The 22,634-nt window shown below is 33.7% G+C and overlaps 6 protein-coding genes across 12 annotated transcripts; 3 read left to right on the top strand and 3 right to left on the bottom strand.

The window, feature by feature from the left end:
• Nucleotides 1-6: 6 nt before the first annotated feature.
• Nucleotides 7-8,137, bottom strand: LOC126761836 (serine/threonine-protein kinase PITSLRE). 3 transcript variants are annotated; one of them, XM_050478250.1, is made up of 6 exons: nt 7,728-8,137; nt 6,382-7,102; nt 6,149-6,248; nt 6,050-6,067; nt 1,257-4,137; nt 7-1,188 (listed from the first exon to the last, which is right to left on the bottom strand). In XM_050478250.1, exons 3-6 carry the CDS (start codon nt 6,214-6,216, stop codon nt 640-642), a joined length of 3,516 nt encoding a protein of 1,171 aa, XP_050334207.1. In that variant the 5' UTR covers nt 6,217-6,248; nt 6,382-7,102; nt 7,728-8,137; the 3' UTR covers nt 7-639. The 3 variants fall into 3 exon arrangements, with proteins under 3 accessions (XP_050334207.1, XP_050334206.1, XP_050334208.1); XM_050478249.1 differs by having other exon boundaries at nt 6,387-7,102; XM_050478251.1 differs by lacking the exons at nt 6,050-6,067; nt 6,149-6,248; nt 6,382-7,102 and having other exon boundaries at nt 7,728-8,136.
• Nucleotides 8,138-8,224: 87 nt separating this feature from the next.
• LOC126761848 (distal membrane-arm assembly complex protein 2) lies at nt 8,225-9,270 on the top strand. The gene has a single exon (XM_050478271.1). The coding sequence runs from the start codon at nt 8,341-8,343 to the stop codon at nt 9,196-9,198; it is 858 nt and encodes a 285-aa protein (XP_050334228.1). The 5' UTR covers nt 8,225-8,340; the 3' UTR covers nt 9,199-9,270.
• On the bottom strand, nt 9,211-10,047 carry LOC126761852 (coiled-coil-helix-coiled-coil-helix domain-containing protein 7). The gene is made up of 2 exons (XM_050478276.1): nt 9,462-10,047; nt 9,211-9,407 (listed from the first exon to the last, which is right to left on the bottom strand). Exons 1-2 carry the CDS (start codon nt 9,603-9,605, stop codon nt 9,294-9,296), a joined length of 258 nt encoding a protein of 85 aa, XP_050334233.1. The 5' UTR covers nt 9,606-10,047; the 3' UTR covers nt 9,211-9,293.
• A 47-nt stretch (nt 10,048-10,094) lies between these two features.
• LOC126761841 (phosphatidylserine synthase) lies at nt 10,095-17,903 on the top strand. Of its 5 annotated transcripts, none has more exons than XM_050478260.1 (8): nt 10,095-10,192; nt 10,319-10,816; nt 13,652-13,910; nt 13,977-14,429; nt 14,497-14,609; nt 14,686-14,896; nt 14,970-15,063; nt 15,420-15,774. In XM_050478260.1, the coding sequence occupies exons 2-8, from the start codon at nt 10,533-10,535 to the stop codon at nt 15,518-15,520; spliced, it is 1,515 nt and encodes a 504-aa protein (XP_050334217.1). In that variant the 5' UTR covers nt 10,095-10,192; nt 10,319-10,532; the 3' UTR covers nt 15,521-15,774. The 5 variants fall into 5 exon arrangements, with proteins under 5 accessions (XP_050334217.1, XP_050334218.1, XP_050334216.1 ...); XM_050478261.1 differs by having other exon boundaries at nt 10,095-10,207; XM_050478259.1 differs by having other exon boundaries at nt 10,102-10,204.
• Nucleotides 17,904-18,008: 105 nt separating this feature from the next.
• Nucleotides 18,009-19,965, bottom strand: LOC126761851 (vesicle transport protein SFT2B). The gene is made up of 4 exons (XM_050478274.1): nt 19,722-19,965; nt 19,120-19,289; nt 18,921-19,038; nt 18,009-18,843 (listed from the first exon to the last, which is right to left on the bottom strand). Exons 1-4 carry the CDS (start codon nt 19,791-19,793, stop codon nt 18,712-18,714), a joined length of 492 nt encoding a protein of 163 aa, XP_050334231.1. The 5' UTR covers nt 19,794-19,965; the 3' UTR covers nt 18,009-18,711.
• A 179-nt stretch (nt 19,966-20,144) lies between these two features.
• On the top strand, nt 20,145-21,593 carry LOC126761842 (transcription termination factor 3, mitochondrial). Its single transcript, XM_050478264.1, has 2 exons — nt 20,145-21,210; nt 21,276-21,593. The coding sequence occupies exons 1-2, from the start codon at nt 20,277-20,279 to the stop codon at nt 21,551-21,553; spliced, it is 1,212 nt and encodes a 403-aa protein (XP_050334221.1). The 5' UTR covers nt 20,145-20,276; the 3' UTR covers nt 21,554-21,593.
• Nucleotides 21,594-22,634: the final 1,041 nt, after the last annotated feature.

Below are 22,634 nucleotides of genomic sequence, written 5' to 3'. Positions count from 1 at the left end.
TAGGTCTTTTTCGCAGCATAGGCTTCTTTCCATTCTTATAAACATTCATTTTTACATTCGGTCTTCTGCAGTTAAGTATTTATTACATCTAGAACATTGTTATATTACTCAAAAAATGCTTATATCTATCCAACTATTGTTCTATTTTTTAATGATTATTATGTTTGCCTGACTTGATCTGCCTCGTGTAAGCCTTTAGGTATAAACCTGCCGCCAACTATAATGCATGTATGTAATTTGTACAATTTCAATGATAAATTTTTATCTAAATTATTTAGATGTTATTATTAACAGTTTCACAGTTTCTGAAATTACCAGTGTTTTGTATTAAGCTCTCAAGAATTATCTTTGTTTTGTTGGTAAAATCGTTTGGTTGAACTTCTTTAGTGATAATTGTATATTCAAATGATTTAAGTGACGGTTTTAACAATTTTTCTGGACTGTAGCTTACGAGCTATACATACATATAAGTTTATTTATAAGAATTGTATTTAACGAAAAATGACAAATCTGGATCTTATGCACGTAATTAACTAGAACGGTTAATTAATGACTAATATATATTGTAAAAGCAATAGTACTGTTAAACACATTCACACTCAAATATCAGTTAACAAATAGTGCGTGGCAAAGTGTTTATTAAAATTTTAAATTGAATCCCGGACCCATGGCCAGTTGACGCTGATCAATGCCTGCATTTAGCACAAAACCAGTATTCGCAGCAGTTTTCTTATTACCTGTTATAATGCCAGATATAACTTTACTATTGCTATTGGCAACACCGGCCGCATTGCTTCCGCCACTACTGCCCACAATTATTTCGTCTCGACCCAATTGTTTAAACTGCGAACCGCCAGAGGGTGGTTTGGGCGAGGAGGCGAGCGCTTTGCGCGCTCCCAATTCACTTTTCGCCGGCCATGTAGGAAACATAGATGGATCGATGGGCAGAGGCAGCTCATTGAAGTAGCTGTGTTTAAGCGCCGCTTCAGCGGTCAGTCTTTTCTTTGGATCATAGGTGAGAAGACCCTGTAGCAAGTCAATGCCTAAGTCGGTGGTTTTGTCGGCGAAACGCCTACGTAAATTTGAAACAGGATAGTCGGCGAATTGTGAATTCTGGCTTAACATATTCTTAACAATTGGCAAATCTTTATAACCGGGCCAAATTCGTTCGTTTGGTGTGCCAAGTTCCTGCAAAAAAGAAAAATAAATAATTAGTATCACATAAGGCGTTGAAGTAGCTTTTGATATAGATTTACCTTGAAAATTTTGTTTAGCTCATCTGTCTCCGTTTTGCCGGGAAATAGTGGTCCCATTTGTAGGAATTCGCCAAAAATGCAACCCACCGACCAGACGTCGATGGGAGTTGAATATTCCAGTGTGCCGAGCAATAGCTCTGGTGCTCGATACCATAGGGTAACAACCAGTGAGGTGTAATTTTTCAATGGTGAACCATATTCTCGAGCCAAACCGAAATCGCCTACTTTCAGCACACCCTTGTGCGAGAGCAATAAATTAGAGGTCTTTAAATCGCGATGTAATATCCAATTATCATGTAAATGGCCAACCGCTCGTAATAATTGCTGCGCCAGACATTTGACTTCGCCGGGAAGGAAGAATTGCTTACGCGCCTTCATCGTCTCCATCAACGATTTCAGGTCGTGTTCCACATAATCCATAACAATGAAAATCTTATCCATATTGGAGCCAACAACTATTTCGCGAACCGTCACTATGTTTGGATGCTGACCTTTTAGTAAAGTATTGATTTCGCGTAAAGATGTTATGGGAAAACCTTCTTTTTCCTTCTCCATTTTTAAGCGTTTTAAAGCAACTATCTCGTTGGTACGTTTATCCTTAGCGCGGTATACCACACCGTATGTGCCCTCCTCAATGCGATTCAGACATTGGAATTCTTCGACAGAGCGACAACCCTGTATGCCTGGAAAATAGTCTGGCAGTGGTGCACCTTTATCATCGCGTGCTGGCGAGTCGTCTCGGCTACCACCTTCTACACGACGCTTGTTACCAGCTGTAGCTTCTGCCTCCGATTTATGCGCTGACTTCATATCGCGCTCTTCTGAACGTGAGCGTGAACGTGTTCGTGACTTTGAACGCGAGCGCGAACCTGATGAATGGGAAGGTGAGCGCGAGCGTGAGGACACTGACCGTGAATCGAAATGCGAATCTGAACAAGAACGAGTACGAGAACGTGATCGTGAATGTGTTGTGCGGTGTCGTGAAGACTCACGTGAACCTGAATGCGAACGCGAACGTGAATGTATGCTCTTTCTGCGAGGTGAGTGTGAACGAGAGCGTGAAACTGAACGTGAGTGGGAGATTGAATGGGCGGAATGAGAGCGCGAACGTGATAAACGTTGATCGCCATCTTCATCATCGTTTTCTATGTGCTTTTTGGATTTTTTCTTCTTGTGCTTTTTTGTGCGATGTTGACGACGTGGCGATTTCGAAAGCTCACCTATAGAAAGTGGACTTTCGGGTAGATCTAGGTCATCTTCATCTTCCTCATCATCGTCGTCGTCGTCAGTGTTATCGTCATTGTCAACACCATTCTTACGCATCCGATGGTTATGATGCCTTTTACTCTTTTTCCTCTTCTCTGTTTTGCTATGTTTGCGGTGTCGTTTTTCGTGCCGCCCCTCAGCCGCTTCCACCTCAGAATGGCTTTCGCTGTCACTTTCACTATCACCACTGCCACTGTCCGTTTCCATATCCTCGCTATCATCCTCGTCCGCCTCATCGTCTTCGTCATCACTGTCCAATGCCTCGCCCTCTTCCTCTTCGTCACTACGATGCTTTGAAGCTGTAGTTTTCTTTGATCGTTTAACTTTTACTACCACCTCGGCCAGCTCATCCTGTTTCTTACGTTTCATGACGTTGAGTCCAGCAGTAACGGACGCTGCCACAGCGCTTGGACTAAGCGCATTTCTTGCACGACGTCGTGCTTCCAATTCCTCACGTGCTTTTTCTTTGCGTTTTTCTTTCTCACGTTCCACAGCTAGTATTTTTTCCCGTCGTGACAATACCTCCGGATCATCAGGAGTTTTGCGCTTTTCTGTGCGCTCAACGCATTCCGTCGACACAACCGTCTCCACTTGCACGATTTCCCGCTCTTTGTTGCGCCGTTTATGTTTGCGGCGTTGGCGGTGCGCTTCACCTTCTTCTACAGCTGCACCCTCCACTTCAGCCACCTCCGGACTGTCCAGCACCTCAATTACGGATTCTCTAATCTTTTCGCGTTTCTGCCGATAACGTTCATTACGTTCACCATCACTGTACCGTTGTCGCTGCACTGTTGTTGTTGTCTCATAACTTTCCGTTAGCTCGATCATATCGCCGCCACTGCCTTTTACATATTTATGCCTTTTACTAAGCAGCCGTGAACGCAAATCCTGTTCAATGCTTTCCGACTCGTTCTGCGCTTCGTAGTTATATTTGCGTCGCTCACGTTGCACCTCATAGTTGACATCATTGTACTCAACATGTGTATGCTTGCCACCGCCACCGTATGGTTGTTGCTGTTGGTGGCGATTGTTATAATAATCCAGACCGCCATGATGGTACCCGCCGCCACCTGAACCGCGTTCATAGTAATCCGGTCTTTGTCGCTGCATATGTGAGTGCTGATATTGTTGATGATAAACAGCGCCACCGCCGCCTCCACCACTATTTCGTCGCACCTCATTGTTGTGTGGTTCATATTGCTTTGCATAACGGCGCTCGCTGTTCGACATCATATCTCTGCTAATAACGTCATCGCGCTCATAACCGCTGCTACCGCGTTGGTGATAACGCAACATCTCCTCGCGCTCCTCGCCGCCACGCCGGTGGTCGCGACCTCGCTCCATATCGCCTGGACGTGGACCTCCACCGCGGTCGTTGCGCATGTCACGCTCTCGACCATGTGGTTCCCGTGTGTCGTAATCGCGTGGATCGCGTTCCCTTTCGCCGCGTTCACGGCCACTTCCTCGTTCGCGCTCGCCGCGATGTTTCTTATCTTTGGAATGTTTTTTCTCTTTGGACGACTTATCTTTGCGTCGCGAGCCTGTGGAGTCGCGCGAGTGCAGCACGTTCGCTTGTGGTGGTTTAATGTCCAAGGAATCCGCATCTTCGTCACCGCTAATTAATTTTAATTATGATGAAAATATGAAATAAAATCGGTAAAACTTGGGAAGAGAATAGATATCTGTGTTTGATTGTGATAATTCAGTTTTTCTTTATCATTATTGTTACTATAAAATTAGGGCATTAAATTTTGCAAAGTAATAAAAACAAATGATGTATGTATGTGAGTGATGAAAATTTTAGTGATATTTGTTAGTTAAAGATATTGATGTTTGCCAGCGCTGACACACGCTTCCAGCCATCGCCTTGCCATTTGACAATTTGTACTCAATTCATGTTCACTGCTTTGTGGCCTGGTTAGTGTACATACCGCTCCAGTTTCGTGCGGTTTACCGCTCCAGTGTGCAAGTTCAAAAATAATATATTTGGCGCTTTGCAATGGCCAGTCGAAACACATTAACTCAATTTTTTTTTTTTGTTTTTTTTTTTTTTAAGTTTTAAGATAATAGTTTTGTAAATCTAGTATTTTTTAACTTACATCCGTTAAAAATCAAGGAAAATTTTTTATCGCCTCGATGTCAATTTACTTTTTTGGCTTGGTCTGCTTGAGATTGTTTTAGGGAGCTTGCTATATTTTCGGGGAGCAGAGCAAAGTAAAAATATTCAAGATCAAAGTGTAGTAATGATTTCTTTAGAAATGTTGAAGTTTGTGCTTAATACTATGTTATTACTACATAAATGCTTAAAGCGAAATATTTTATAAAAAACAACAAAAAGACATGTTCGACTACTAATTAAGGTGTGTTTCATAGATGTAAATGTATATGAAAAAAGGATTGTATAAGTTCAAATCGTTGTAATTTATTTTAACATTTGAATGTTCATTTTCGTTTGTTAGTATTTTATGATTATACTAGGAAGATATAACCAAATTTGGGAGTATTCACATATTAAACAATCGAAATTTCTACCTAGTGATGATGAATACCCTGTTGTTGTTCTTCTGCAAACGACACAAGGTCTATGTACATATGGGTGAGTTTTTTGGTGTTGTAGTATGAGTTATATGGCAGTTACTACGAGAGTTAAGATTCATTGCAGAGCAAAGTTCCAAAAGCACTGGTAGGACGGATGCCTAATATATTTTTTCTCAGCTTAGAGGTTTGTCCTTCTACTGATGACTTTTAAATGCTCACATAATTTGTGCGAAACCTGCTAATTTCACTAGTATAAAGCGGGTAATGCCATCCGCTATCCAAGTTACACTGTATTAAGACATATTTCCAAAAATATTAAAAAACATTTTTTTGATTTAATTGAAATTTAATAACGGTCAGGGTAAATATACATTGGTTTGTTAGTGGCCTAAATTGTTATTTTAAGTAAAACAGTTTTCTAGGTTAGATTAGGTTACGCTGGCTGGACAGCCAGCCATACATAGACAGATGGAGGTTTATTAATAAGAGCTGAAGTTTACGCCGTGCAGGACGTCAATGCAATTTGCGAAATTTAAACAGTTTTCTAACAAATACTAAATCCCATTAGATAAAATTGAGCAATTTTCGATTAAAATAAACGGAGTTTTTTGTTACTTTTTATTTGAACGGAAATTAATTTCTATTAATTTAGAATTGGTAAACTACTCGATCATTTTTAACACCTATACATATGTATTTGCTAAAATAGTTCCATTGTATTCATAAAATGCTAAAAATAACACAATAATAAATATGAAACGCACCTCTAGTAGTGTCCCATCACGATAGATTTCATAGAAGAGTATAGTCTGTATACATATACAGCATTTCTCAACATTTCGGTATCTATGGCATCCACTTAATTTAAGTAAAATGACTAATTAAAGATCATACGTATGCACATGCACAGCTTTTTACGCGTACCTATGCTTTGCATACTTGTCGTTTTCTTCATACGTATTTACAATAAGTAGCTGTTGTATACTTACACAAGCACGTCATCTATCCTTAAAAATAGAGTAACATACATAAGTACGTTGATCGTATTAAATATTTCTACTTAATATGAAGTACTCACACACACTCACCTTGAATTCTTTTTTTTTACCTTGCGAAGCCCATTAAACAACTCAGTCAAGCAATGTGTCCAAGGCATACCAAAAGTAAATCGACATCAGCAGCTTATACCTAGGAATTCAATTTAAGTTTGGAAGAAAAATTGAAAGTAGAAATATTTCTTTTGTTGTATAGAGAAAAGAAATAAATACTGAAAAATGTTGCGTTAAATGTAAATACACTTTTTAACAAAAAATAAATTTACCAAACCAACAAGTCTGTTGTCCAGCTCAAATTTGTCGTACTCTACATATTTTTGGTGTGCAGTGCGGTAGCGCAAAGTGAGAAGAGTTGTACGACTCGTAGCCAGAGTAACAATAGTAATATCTGCCTATTCGTCTGTCACACCCACCTGCATAGACGTCAACAATATAGCTAGTAGAATGCACTCCACTCAACTAGTGGGCTTTTCAGCATTTGCGTATTACAAGCAGGCGGTCAGCTGGCTAAACACAGTATGATACATTGTTGATAATTATACATATGTGTATATATATTTATTTATTCTCGCCAAACTCCCGGCTTAACAGGCAATAGGAATGTGATAAAGTGGACTTTCTTCCTGTTACAGTCGTTTCAAAATCATCTTTTGAGCCTTATTGCATTACCGACCATCATGCGCGCGCACCATCGCTGTCTGGAGGAAATACGACGTAACGCGTAGGGTATATGTATATCAAGCTGCTATGCAAACATTTCACATTTCATTTCGACTAATGTGCATCAAACTTTTTCAATTATTTTTGCACCAATATACGCGAAATTCAGAGTTCATGTTAACTTTTTTATGATTTTTTTTTAGGTATTTTGGGTGTAATTTATTTTAACATTTTTGTTTATATTTTATATTATTGTTTTTTGATTTAATGTGAATAGATGGTGGCCATCGCGCGCATCGTTCTTTGGACATGTACACACTTTTTGGCCTATTTGCAATGAAAAAACTTGAGTAAATTAAAAAGTACTTAATAAAGTGGTATTATGTTTAGACCTAATGGGCTGGAGAGTGGATATATGGTAATTACTCGGGGTTAATGATTTTGATTAGGAAAGGCATAAGGTATGCTGAAAATGTTGGTATGTTTATGAAAGGCAGTTAGGGTAGGGTTTAGAATGTGGTTTTCGTATATAAAAACATTACAAAACTAAGCAATTATATGATAATTTTATTCATGATATGACTTTGAATAAAATATTTCAATGTACATTTATGATTAATGGTGGTACTATATTTGCTTAATTTTGTAATGAAAGCTGCGCCATGCTATACACATTTATTTTAATTACAAATGCAAAATTTTTATACGTGCTTTTACACTTTCAATAATTTCCTAAAATTCACAATTCAACAATCTTCAAAAAAGTAATGCGTAAATATTATTCCATGGAAATTTGTTTTCAGTGCCCTTCAACCCATAGATTCTACATGTATGACTGTGACTAAAGACACGAGTTATACACACAATGTGATTTCCCTTCTACTCTCCCCACAATAAATACATTGATTGGGCAAACAATTTTCCATGGTTTTTCAAGACATAAAATACACACCTTAATCCAAAATTATCATTGCCAGGACTTTGTAATTGTCCGTCTTCACTGCCAGACATAATGCAAAATCTGGTAAATTATCAGATGAATGTAATCAGCAAAATTATATTTGCTGAAGTCTGCCAATTACTGTCGTTCTTTTGTCTCGGATTTGGTTCGTCCTTCACACGACAGACAAGCCAAGTGCTAACTTATTTGGTCGACGTTTTATTTCACAAAATTCAGCCGATTTACTTTTTACAACCGTATTTATTTAAAAATCGATTAAATACATACATTGAAGAATATTGCAGTTATTTTGGTGCAATTAGATTTAATATATTAAGTAATATTTCAGTTTATACAGCATTACTAAAATTACACTCTGCACCAATTTAGAAAATATTCTGGAGAAAAACTAGAGAAACGTTTGTCAACGTCGTGTGAAGAGAAGAAAGAAAAAATGGCGTATTTCCAATGAGACCAAGTTGTTTGATGTGAATTTCAGTGCTACCACTTTGACATAAAGAATCAGCATGTAAAACATCTGTTGTCAAAATGTTGATTATAGAAAAATTATTTGTTGTGAAGTTCACAAATATAATGCAATTTAGTTATATTTAAATAAAATAAAATGTTTCGACATATTATAACTACTGCTAGTCGACAAACCGTCATAGCCAATGCGGCCTTACGGTTAAAGCATTTTTCTTCACAGCCCAATACACCTCAAGAAAGTAAGAAAAGTTCTACCTTGGTCCGTATAAGGGAAGAAATAAATGCCGATAAGGAAAGACTGCAATGGCGGAAACCAATTGGGGAAAGACCCGGTGATTGGAATAGTAAACTAAAAGCTTTTGAAGATTCAGAACAAACTTCCGATTATATCATTATGATGCAGAAACCGATTAACCTAAGTCCAAGTGCCTTAAAGGAATGGTGGAGAAAACGCAATGAACGTGTTGAAAAACATATGCAAAAGTATGTTCAGGAGCGACATGAAATACTAGGTCCCGAACTAGCTGCTGCACATTTCATTTTATATCGCGGTGGTGCAGTTAAATTCTTACACGAACGTGGCTGGATGCGAGCAAACGAAGATGGAGAATTCAATTTGCCAAATAAATACCACCCGGCCTTTAAAGTCGAGGGGCTTCGATGTGATAACATGACTCTATATTATGAAGGAATAGAGAATTTACGTAATTTACAAGAAATGAAATTTCTGTCATTTCATAATGTGCACACATTTGATGATTGGTGTTTAGATCGTGTATCTAGTTCTGGGTTTCCAAAATTGGAAGTTTTAGATATTTCAAATACGAGTTGCACGGTAAATGGCCTTTCGTGTTTATACCGCATACCAACTTTGAAACTGTTAATTGTCAACGACCCAAAAGAAACGTTAGAGTTTGAATTGGCATGCTCCATGTTGCAAGAAGTTATACCAAATTTAAAAATTGTCGATGCAGCATCAATACATGATTTATAGCCAACAAAACTGTTATTGTTTTAAAATTGTATATTAAAAATTATATATAAAAGTAATAACATCTTCAAACTATTTTTTTATTGCATTTATAATTTCTAGTCTTTTGGTGGTTTGGACTTCATATATTCTGACTTGATATCTTCACGCTCCTCCACAGGGGGTAAGTAGGGTACAATTCCTTTTGCTCGACGGTCAGAACGGACTTTATTCTGAAAAATATTTGCAATTAATTTAAATTTTTTAGACCTTTCATTGATAAATACCCAAAAATCCTTGCAGTTGTTATAATTGGCGAAATATACTTCACATTTATCTCTGTCGTAGTTGTATTTACTGAGGCACTTATAAGACAGTTCCTGTTCATGTAAACAGGGGTTGTCACGTTCGGCATTCGGATTTCGCGGCATTTTAAGCTATTATAGTTATTAAAATGCCAGCTGTTATATAAATTTAAGCATATTTTTTCGTAAGCGTATGGTGCTCAATGTTTAGAATGAGTTAAGAAGGGAACCAAAAATTACGAATGTCAGAATAATAAACAGAATTTAAAGCAGCGATTTTGAACAATGTTGTAATATCATTTATTAAACTATTTATAGGAAAAAACTCATTTTCATAGAATTTTTCCAATTGGTACTCTATAAGCAAGTAATGTCTGGATAATTACTTTTGACAAATTTTTAATTTGAAATAACTAATCAAAATAATATAATTTTGTACTCAGGGTCTAGTTTGTAGTGTCTGTCGTGTAGTACATTTTTTACAACACTGCTTCAATAAATTTATTGTCTCTTTTTTCTGGTGTTTCAAGCGAATTCGTTTTTTATAATTATAGGATTTCGCCTCGATACTGTCAAAATTTTAGAATCAGCAAGTGATAATTCTTGTGATAGTATTAATAAGTGATAACTTCTTCATCTTTTTACTCAATGTGCGATTGAGACACATGCTCATTTCCTCAAAAACTAGCGTAGTCTACAGTTGATGCCTGTTGGTGTGTTAAAAAGTGGTGATAAGATATCAGTTGTTTGCATTCAAAATTTTCAATGAAAACTATATTCATTTATACATATGTGTCTATTCTGAAAACATTTCACTAATTTTTTGTACAATTTTTCAGAATCTAAAGTTCTATCATATGATATACGTTGGTGTTATTACTGAACGTTTCGTGTGACAAGGGGCGCGCATTGCGCAACTCCAAGCGAAAATCAACGGTGACGGCTGGGTGGTGTGATAATCGGTGGTAATTGTATGGAGATTGTGAAAGTACACGTAAATCTTAAAAGTTGAAAGGAAATAATCAAACAGTAATATCGAAATATAAAAAAAATATGAAGAAACGAATGGGCGGTTCGGACGGCAACAGTTCGGCCGATGAAAGTGGCGCTGAATCTCAAAGTGCAACCAATAGCAATGCTGCCTCCGCAAAATCATCGAAACCACGTAATTCTTCGTCCATTTCAAAAGATAAAGGACTGGACGAATACGCTGAAACGTTCGTGATTGTAAATGAACGGCCAGTAGATGATATTTCACTTGATTTCTTTTATAAACCGCATACAATAACACTATTTGCAATATCTGTACTATGTATGATGTTCTTTGCCTATGTCAGGTGAGTGCAAAAACATAATTATAAATATAAGTATGTATATTAGAAATGTGGGCAATGTTTGCTAGTGGCTGAAACAAAAATAAAATCACAACAAATTGTATGAAAGATATGTGCGCAACTGTTATATCCTTTTCTTACAACAGCATATAACTTACTACCGTATATACTTATACTAGAAATACTAATTTCATCAATTATTGTTATTGTACTCTGATGACATTCTGTTTTGTTGCAATCCTTGTATGCATTTTGACGATGCCTTTATATTTATTTATTTTTACCGCTTCCTGCTTATTACACATTAGCTGATGGTCCGAAGTAAGCTATACATTGCACCAAATTGTATGTTTTCATATATACCTTGACTTATTGCCTTTCACTGCCTGTCAGCAAGGTGAATGTATTTCTACAAACACATACATACACTCCTCCTTCAACATCATAGAACAGTGTTTAACTATTCTAGGCGGAACAAAACGTGCTTCCGAAAAAGTAATCAAAATTAAAAGAGAAAAAGCTCAAGTAATTTTTTTGAAATGTCTATAAAAAATTATTAGCCGGTAAATTTTGACTTACATTAATTCTAAAACGCAACTATTGATGGTGCAATTAAAGTTTTGTTACAACTTGAAGAAAGCAAAAGTGGATATAAAGTGATTCAAAAAATGCATTTGTAATGTCAAAAAATTCACTATTGCAAAGTGTGGCGAAATCAATACAGGATATGCAACAACAATTTAAAGGACAATTCTGCAATCTATTAAACAAGTTCCCTCCCTATCAGTTCAAATGGATGCGTAAGTTTCGTAAAATTCATTACACATTAGTTTATTCCATAAGAAATACGATAAAGTAACTTCGATAGCATAACACTTAAATATGTATATGTGTATGTATGTATATATTGTATTTTTTATGGTATTTCTGTATGGCAATTTAATAATCTTGTAAAAATTTATAGTTGTATTGATTAAACAAAAACGAATGCCGTTACAATTTTTATATGCTGATTATGAATCGAATGTCAACTTTTTTTGTTGAAATCGGGTGGTGAAATGACAACTTAATTATAGCATGCGCAAAAATAAGTTTATTTTTCTTCTTCCCAAATGAAATCTTCGCGAACTATACCTCACGTGTTTATATATTCTATTTTTGTGATTATTTTTTATTTATACTTTAATGGGTCACACGTGCCATCATATCAGTTCAGCAATCGAAGTACGTTAGAATTTTCTTCAATGAAAAGTGGGAATATTTGCATCCAATGGTGGTTTGAGAACTTAATAAATGTGTGTAAAATTAATATATATTTAGTATTTGGTATGTTTTATCTTCTAAGCATTTTATTTATAAATTAAATAATAATAATATTTTTTGGGAAAATCGGAATATACTTAAGTATGTATAATTATAATCATTATAAACTATTTTAATTTTAAAAAGCATTCTTATATTTTTATTATTTGAAATGATTTTGTAAGACGGTATTATATGTGACCTGGTCTACGAAAAGGGAGCTAACGTGCGAAAACTAGTTTTCTGGGAAACAGCTGTTAAAAATAAACAACTCGTTTCGTCAGTTTCATCAACTAAAAAGTGAAAATTGACACCTAAACCCCCTTTTCGTAGACCAGGTCACATATATACAGAGAAATGTAAAAATTCAAGCCTTAAAAAATATTCAATCAAGAACATTGTACGTCATAAACATTTGACCATTTTTGTGGAGGTTGCTGACCTCCAAAACAAAACACATTTGCTAGTTTCAAAAATGTTGATTAGAGTAGAGCAAACAAATAGATGCGGATCTTCTCGCAACTAATGAGTCTCAGTAATTCACATCTACACACTTTTTAACCTTTTTCCATTTGCGGCCAAGTTAGCCATGTAATATAAATAGTAATTTTTTAAGTACGCTAAATTATCTGGCTTGATGCCAATATTTAATTACCGTAGATATTACAATACTTATGTATATATATGTATACATAATACAAATAAATAATCACGTGAGCGAAATTCTTGAAAATATGTTTGGACATTACTTATGTTTGTAGATATGTACATATGTATCTAATATAATTTCCTAATTGGATGATTTTTTTGTTAATGTTTCCGCTCAGCAACTAGATATATAATACAATTAATATTATTGAGAAAAATTATTAAATTAAAAATTTTCAAAACAAAAAAAAAAACAATTAATTAAAAAAGTTTTTAATTCCCTATAAATAAATTTTAACGTTGGATTAATGCTACTGTAAAAAGATCAAACAATCAAAATTTATACAGCTATCAGTGGTATGATTATATTGTGAGCAATAATTCACTTTTATTCTATGAAATGACTAATTACTCCACACACATTAGCTTAAATTATATTTGAACATAAAATAAATAGTAAAATATAGTTTGTCAATTTTTTTTTATTCTTTAATTCCACGTATTTTAATCCTTTGTTGAGCATGCTACGTCATAACTCGAAAAACAACAAATAATGAATGTTTTGTTGATTTTATGTGGCGCAGTAGTTCAAAAGTCATATCAACTGATAACAAACTGTTCTAAACAATAATAAAAAAAGGATTTTCAATCAAATTGGTTGTTTGACATACTTCCTACAATGAATCGACTAAATTTCTAGGGTAGATGTAACTATGTGTTCCAACCAGACTCGTATTTATAATTGGTTTAAGCTTGTCACCACAGACGCATTGCTCATAAACGAACAACAACCAACCCTAGACTCCTAGTCTCACATTGCAAATTGTATTTTATTTAATCTTTCCTCTAATATAATAAGAAAAATTTAAATATATTCTTAATTTACAGAAATGAAACAAATATTGAGGATAACATTTGGGCTGGAATCCTGTGTGCGGTCTTTTTCTTCTTAATCATCTCGTTATTGGCGTTCCCGAACGGTCCATTCACCCGTCCACATCCGGCAGTATGGCGTATTATATTCGGCTGTTCGGTGTTATACCTGCTAATGCTACAGTTTTTCATGTTCCAAAATTACAAAACGATCATGAATATATTCTACTGGCTGGACCCGAAATTGGAACACTTCCACATCAACATGGAAAAGGTTTGTGCGCCATATAAAAGCAAACGGCAAATACCATAATTAATCAAAATTTATTATTTTTTTTAGGAATATGGTGCCAATTGCTCAGATCTGAGCTTTGATCGCATATACAGCACAATCGACGTATTCGCGTGGGGACACTTTCTCGGTTGGGCCTTTAAGGCTGTGCTCATACGCCACGCTGGCATTTTGTGGGCCATCTCAGTTATGTGGGAGATAACAGAAATCACTTTCGCGCATTTGCTGCCAAATTTCGTTGAGTGTTGGTGGGATGCGCTCATCTTGGACGTGCTCATTTGCAATGGCCTTGGCATTTGGGTGGGTTTGAGAATTTGCAAAGCGCTTGAAATGCGTGAATATAAATGGGCGAGCATTAAGGATATCTCAACGACTACGGGTAAAATTAAGCGTGTTGTCTTGCAATTCACACCGGAAAGTTTTACATCCATACGATGGCTGGATCCAAAATCGACAGCGATGCGTTTTGCAGCTGTATGCCAGCTGGTTATATTTTGGCAGGTATTTTCGTTTACACATTTGTTTCGGCGCACAAATTTATAGTAAAAGTTTCCAAAATAATTTATAGGTGACTGAACTCAACACATTCTTCCTGAAGCACATATTTGAAATGCCACCAGATCATTACCTTGTCGTTGGACGTCTGGTATTCATTGGTCTCGTCGTAGCGCCCTCAGTGAGGTAAACATTAATTGCTAGTTTATAAAATTTTCTTTGCATTATTTAATGTTTCATATTTACTTTATTTTTTTTCTAGGCAATACTATACCTACGTGACGGACACGCGTTGCAAACGTGTTGGCACCCAATGTTGGGTGTATGGCGCTATTATGGTCTCAGAAGCAATACTTTGCCTGAAGAATGGCAAAGAACTATTCGAACGTACACAAGGCATTAATATTGTCTTGTGGCTAATTACACAAGTTATCTTATCCGTGGCCTTTGTTTACGGTTGCATGTTGTGGCATGTGAGTTTGACCTGTTGCACTTTCTAACGTGCGCGAATATATTCATTATTATTATTTTTTTTTATTATTTTAGCGTGCGCAAGACAAGTATAATAAGTCAACAGAATCGCCGAGCAAAAAGGGCAAAACACAAAATGCTAATAATTCGCCAAAGCACGAACAAAAAGGTGAGCTATTAGTATGAATATTTATTTGCTATTTTGATGCAGCATTATTAAGCGCTTGAATGTTTTGCAATGTAGAAAATTTCACCTTCGTGTGTTCTTGCTAATTTTATTTAAAGCCCATAATACTATTTTATTATTAGTGTTACTATGTTATTGTCATTGCAAATTTTCGTTTGAATTAGTGTTTTTTCTTTTTTTTTTTATTTGTGTACCTTTGTAGCTACATTTAATAATTTCGTTATTATTCCATTGCACTTCACTTCTTCCTATACTAATACCATATGTATTTTAGTATATGTTAACATTTAAACTTTTCTCTTACTCACCAATTCGCTGCTTTTTGTGTCTACGTACAGATCACAACCAATTTTTGCACCTATTAAAGTTCACCTTATATCTACTACGTGAGCCAAGTCTCGATGAAGACTTAGACGATATTAAAATAAAAATTGTATAATCATAATTAATTCAATTAGAAATTTATGGAGTTATCTTGCTCTAAATGTAGCTGCTTTATACGTCCGAATTTCATTTTGCTACAAAATTTCGACTATTCAGTGTTTATGCAAAGTATATCTGATACTTGTATATGTATGGAGATCTAAAAATTAGTGTCTAAGCATAAACTATTCGGATACTCTTCCTTAAAATCATACTTTATATTTTGATATAATTTCGCTTTGTCCAACCTTTATTTGATTTATGTTAATTTGATCTTATTTTCTTCTATTTTATAGGCAAGAAATCACCAAAAAAATCTCCAAAACGCAACGTACAGAAAATTGAATAAAATTTAAAACTCAAACCTAAACAGAGACAAAAACTCAAATATAAAAAGAAACACCAAAAACAAATTTGTTTATAAAATACGACTTCGCTTCCCTGTATAGCAAAATGTATGCGTTCATACATTAGTAAAGACAACAAACATGAAATCCGAATTGTTCACGCAAATATTAGTATTCTTTTAAGAAATGCGATCAGTATCCAAAACTCACAACTTTTTGCGTTTTTTTATTTTTAAATTAACAAAATGGGAAGCAATAATATACATACAATGCACGCAAATGGATGTCCGTACTCATAAAAGTAATTGTAAGACACCTAAAAGCAAGATGACAAAAAGTTTGTTTAGAAAAAACTATATCAAAGTCGTTATCGACACAATGAATGCAAAAAAAAATCGGAAAAAAATGTAATCTAAAAATAATTTAAATGTAAGACAAAACATTATATAGTTATATGTATATACATATATCTATATATATAATAAAAAAAATATAAAAAAAATTAAAAAAATCATTATTTTGTAAATTAAAGTTTGAACTGGGCGCTGATAATTATAAAAAAGTTGGAGGAACTCTAAGAAGCATATACATATAATGTAAAATTAAAAAAATGTAAAAGAATGAAGTTTAAAGGGGTGCTTAGTAATTAGCGTAAAACTTAAGGCATACTTAAAAACTGTAAAAGCAAGTTATGTAAATATTTATTTTCATATAAATTGCCTAACTTATTTTTTATAAACACATTGCATTAATTTGTTGTAATGTAAAGTGTGTGTAAGTTTTTTTTTAAAGAACAAACCAACGTTAAAAGCAAATACGCTTTAAAAATGCAAACAACTATACTCAAACGCAAATGCGCTTTAAAAAGACAAATTAATTTAAGTCAGAGTTTAAGTAATACAAAAACATGTGCATATAACTACATATTAATACAATATGTAAACGTATATAGCATTAGCTGCTGGCTTTGTCAACAGTTAAGCGAAGCACGTGAATTGTAGTTAAGATTTTTGGGTTATGATATTAAAATAAGTATGAAGAAACAATTTGAAGTGAACGCAAAGGAAATGCTCAATTGTTTATTAAATGCTTATGATATAAAGATTTATTTTTAATTTTGTTGCTAAAAGTGATGAGCAAAAACATTTTAAGTACTGTACTTATTTATGATAGTGTAATTGTTTCATTACTATATCGAAATAGCAAAACGTTAATTATAACAATAGAATTTCAATAATAATTTGCAAATTAAAAAATAAATAAATAAAATAAAAACAAAAGCTTAAGTACGTGCTTTTGTTTTTATGCGCTATGTGGCATCCTTGAATTGACAAGCCAACTGTTAAGTGTTATAATAATAATATCAACAAATTATACTTAAGGCGAATGTCATTGTTATTGAAAAAATAGAGAAAAACTTTTAAATTACCATAGAAAAAAAAACAAAGGCAATTAAGTGAATAAAATTAAAAGAAATAGATTTGTTATACACCATAGCGTTAAGAAAAAAAATATAAATGTAAAAACTATATATGCAGCAAGGAATTCGTAAAACGTAATTTAAATAAAACTGACACTCACAAATGTGACATTCCTGTAGGAGTGTAATCGCGGCATGATATTTCGAAAATTTTAAAATCTAGCTAATAAATGTAAAGTAGTTATAACTGCTAATTTGTAACGCTCACTATAACTGATACAAACGAAATTCCATATGCCATACAATCGCATATTTCAATTTGTTATTGGAGTTACGTTAATAGCATAATAATAAAAATTTCAGGTGTTAGAATAAATTCTACAATTGATTTCATATATTATGAAATGCAAACATCTTTGTATGTACTTTAACCAAAGTTTATCCTTAATTTAGTTTAAGTTTGGTACAAAGTGTTCGTACTTTCGAAAAATAGTTAGCTAAAATAATTATATATCGTTTAGAAACCAAAATAAAGATAATTTTATTTAAAATATATATGAAACATAAATTTGTTTTATAAAAGTCATTAATTTTTACTTGAAAACAAATAAATAAAAGCTATTTTTCTTAGATGTGAGAGACCACACTTTTAATTACGGCAACAAAAAATAATATACATGATTTATTTTCCTGAATGGTATGGTGGGATATTGTTTAAAAACAAATACTTTTTCAGATTTCAGTTTAAAGTTTTTATTATAATTAATACAATTAGATTTATCAAAAATATACATAAATACATATGAATAAAGCATTTCGTAAATATCAGTGTAGGTTTTATAAAGTTTAGCTTAAAATTAGGCCAATTGTCATATAATGAATCGTATATATTTTGTTCAGTTGATATATTTTTATATGTATCAAATAATAAGTTACAAGCCATTTATAGCATTGTTTTGGGTTGTAGCCAATGCCACATAGAAACATACATGATAGTCACACATGATACTTTTATACCGATATTAATAATTAATTTGAATTTTAAATTTATTTTTGAGTTTTATAGACAATTATAAACTGCTTTGAAAAGCTGCAGTAAAATAGTAAATGATGATAACAAGCAAAGGCAATACAGATAGTAAATACTGTTTTTCATCGCATTACAATTTCGCAAAATTTATTACCGATATAAATGTATATATATTTCAAATGTGCTTTTAACCTTTTACGAGATAAAAATTTAAATCATATAATATACATATGAGATGTAATGCTGAGTGGCTAAGGGTATAATTTTATAACAATTAAACTGAACTTTCCTTTTATAATAAATCAATTATTAAATGATGCAGAGCTTACTGTGTACTAGCAAATGATATTAATGTCGATAGGTTTATACTTGTTGTCTTTGCACCAAATTACAATTCAATAATTTACTGCCTACACATCAAGGCAAGCAGAGACGGTTTTCTTTACGGCATCACGAGCGTATGGTATGTAGGAGAGGGAATACCAGGTCATAGCTAATGATTGTATGATGATAAAAATTAAAGTCAGACCGGCTTTATGAAGCTGCGTTGTTAAAGAAAAGAACAAAAATAATTCAAATAAAACCATTTAAAATAATAGAAAGAAAAATAGAAATATACCACAACTGCAGCAATAAAGGTCATGACAATGGCTACAAGTACTATGCAAGTGGCTATTAAACGTGTGGATGAAAACATTTTTTTTATTTGATTAACAGGACCCATAAGAAAGCATGTACTGTAATTGATATTATAGGTATAAGATTTTATATACATAACAAATTGCATTTAGAGCGTAAAGAACTTGTCGTTTACATACCTAGCCATTGATATTACATTACCAAGCGTATAAAAGACCGCAAACACAACAACGCCTCTGTGTAAAAATAGGGCCAGCGAGCCGAGAAACGATAGTAAGATGCCAAGTACGAAACAAATGCAAAAGCCTTTGATGCGTGTCGACCAGCTAAGCGTTGACATCTCATTAATCTACCATGAACATGAAGCGTTGTAAATACAATATAATTCATTGATTAGCATGAGGTTTTAAATAATAAAAAGAAGTTTCAAATAAGTTTGGTATTCGCGATAGCTTAGGCACATAGCAATAAGCATAATGACCCTATTTATATTAATACGTCAACAGAAGACGCCCACTATATTCCCTATGGGCTTACGTTAGTCATGTTTTGTAAAAATTTAGATACTTCCTCTAAACGTCCGAATTATTTACCAGCAAACTAAATTGCGAACACTTGTTGCGTCAACAGCTGCTATTGCCGCAGGAAGACTTTTATAACATATCAATGGAAATATTACCACAAAGTAATTATATGGCGCTTAACTATTTTTTTTATCGCAATTGTATATGCTAGATTTAAACATATAAACTTTATATTTACATGCAATATGATACATTACCTGTGTGATGATGCTACTCTCCTCCTCCGGTGTGGAATCATTTCCGTTAAGCACTCGACGCAATTTATCCATTTTAATTATAATTAATTGATAGTTTATACGTATTTATTTTCAAATAGAATCTCCGTGAAACGCAAATACCAACTCGTAAAATTAAAAAAAACAAAACCGAATATAAAATTACAACAAAACAAAAAGAAATTACGGAGGAGAAACAATCACTTCTGAGGGAAATGTCACTTTACTCAGCCAATTACACACATACATATTTATATTTGAAATGTCACGTTAGTGTTGCTGTTGTGATTGTTTTTTACACTATTCCTATATTTTATATTCGTTAATTTGGTTTTTGATTAAGTTATTTATATATCTAATCCAAAGTTTTGTACATGTTGAGTAATTTACAGAAAAACAATCCAAAAATGTTAAACCTTAAAACTACTATTACTTACAACACTGCAATGCAATTACAACGAGTGCTATGCCAATCATATGCGCACATGTCCTTCAAACGTCAAAAACAGCTGTCTATTGTTTTGATAAAGTGGAAAAATGTTAATTTTAAGAAATCTACGTTTTATAACAAAAGTTACAAAACTTGATAGCAATTTATTAAATAACGCTCCACGAATTGTAAGGGAACTGCGTAGTCAAACAAGGCAACGACCTGATATAAGTGTTTCTAAAGGGTTAGATGAAGCTAATACTAAGCCGACCGCACAAGCGCTACATGACGAACAACATGCACAAACCGGCATTACGAAAGCAGTAAATAAATATTTAAAAGACGAACTAAGACAGATTGAAAATGGTCGGTCAGCTGATGCTACCTCCACCAACAATAAACCTATCCACAAGGAACTTAAAAATGTCAGTGACGAGGAGGCCGATGATAATGCATTGTCGATTAGTGAGGCTAAAAAAGATTATGTGCCGACTTTCAATTTAGCAGCATATGTGAACAAGTCACCAACGTTACAGCAATTTATACAGCTTGGTGTTAATTTACATAGCATCGAAAGACGTAAAGGATTGGCCAAATTTGTGTTGGGCTTAGAATTTGAGAAGGATGTGAAACCTTATCTGTACTTTCTGCAAGATCAAGGCGTTTCACCAGATGTATTTGGTGAATTTATTACAAAAAATCCACTGTTTTTCAAAATAGATTTAGATGACCTGCAGACACGCGTCAACTACTTGGAATCCAAAAATTTTACACCAGATCAAAGACAACGTATATTTACGCGCAACCCTTTCTGGCTGATGTTCTCAACGCGACGCATCGATCAACGACTGGGTTATTTTCAAAAAGAGTTTCGTTTAAATGGCGATGACGTACGCTTTTTATCATCGAAACAACCACGACTGATAACATATAATATGGAGCATATACGCAAATCATCATTTTGTATACGAGAAGAGATGGGCTTTGATCAAGACGAACTTAAATGCTTGCTGTTAAACAAGCCACGTTTATGGATGATGGGTGTGTTCATTGTGCTTCTATATATTTTTTCAAAAATTTCTAAACATAATTTTGTATGTTTTTAGACTCTGATCTGCTCATTGAACGTTTTGCTTATGCACACCAAACTATGAAGCTTTCGCATGATATGTTAATACAATTCCCAGAAGTACTTTCGTCGCGGGAATTTCGGTTGCGACAGCGACATGAGTTCCTCGTTACACTTGGTCGCGCACAGTATGATCCTGAGAAGGATTTATACATATCTCCAAGAGATTTGGTCAGTGGAAATGACTACCATTTTGTCCGCAATGTTGCTAAAAGCGATCTTGAAACTTACGAACTTTTCCTTAAGACGCGATAGTAATTTTTGTACACATAAAATTTAAAAAAAAAATTTAAAAGTTAGTATTAAAAGTTAAGTTTAGAAAATAATAAAGTTTGAAAACATTAAAACAATTTGTCTGCAAGATTGAGTGTCGTTTAAAATTAGTTTGAATTCAAGTTAAAGCATAGATATATATACTTATATGTATATTTCTTTGTATTTGCTGTTGTCACCACAGAACACATTTAGCACATGGTTTTGAAGAATGCTGCCGATAGTCTTTAGCCGAATAAAAATCTAGGTCGGTTTCGTTTATGTAGTCGCAACTGTCGTGGGAACGGCTTTAATACCATCTCAGCATACTATCATCAAATATTTTTAAAAAATTGCGGTTCACAATTATAACGCCAAAAATATTCCCTTATTATAAATCGCATTTAGTAGTTTTTATTGCATTTTTTTATTTTTCCATTTATCGTTTCTTTATTATATCAAAAATGTCTATAATATATTTAATAATATAATTATGCATGTACATAGGTATGTAAATATATGTATATATTAGTTATATGTACGAATTGTATGTATGTATATAGGGAAAGGGAGTTTGTATGCGTAACGGTTTTTATTTAGTTTCGTATGGTTTATTAAATTCAATTGTATTCTTTTTAATTTTCAAAAATAAAATTATAAACATTTTTCTTTTAGTTTGGATATATGTACATACATATGTATATATATAGTATAGTTATATGTATTCAAACATTGAGGTTATTACCCCACGCCATACTTGGACTAAAAGCTAGAAAAAACAAACGCGTTCTGGTGGTACTGGTAAACCCATATTATGCGGGTACCAATCATACTACAATTGTAGTTAAAAATATATATATATATATAGAAATATGAAACATAGATAATTTTAATGAACCGTAAACTGTAGAATGATTAAAAAATTAAGTCTAAAAATAAGCTGGCGAGAACGTTAAGGTAAAAGGAGCAACATATCGCGAGTGCAAGCATAATAAATAAAAACTGTCTATGGTTCCAGACGTTTTTTTTAATGTTTAGCAACAAGTGGTTAAAAATAATGAAAACGTTTTGTAAGACAAGAGTT

This window comes from Bactrocera neohumeralis, chromosome 6, assembly GCF_024586455.1.
Source record: "Bactrocera neohumeralis isolate Rockhampton chromosome 6, APGP_CSIRO_Bneo_wtdbg2-racon-allhic-juicebox.fasta_v2, whole genome shotgun sequence".
NCBI lineage: Eukaryota > Metazoa > Arthropoda > Insecta > Diptera > Tephritidae > Bactrocera > Bactrocera neohumeralis.
The sequence above is the reverse complement of the archived record's forward strand: the minus strand, read 5'-3'. Positions and strand labels throughout refer to the sequence as shown.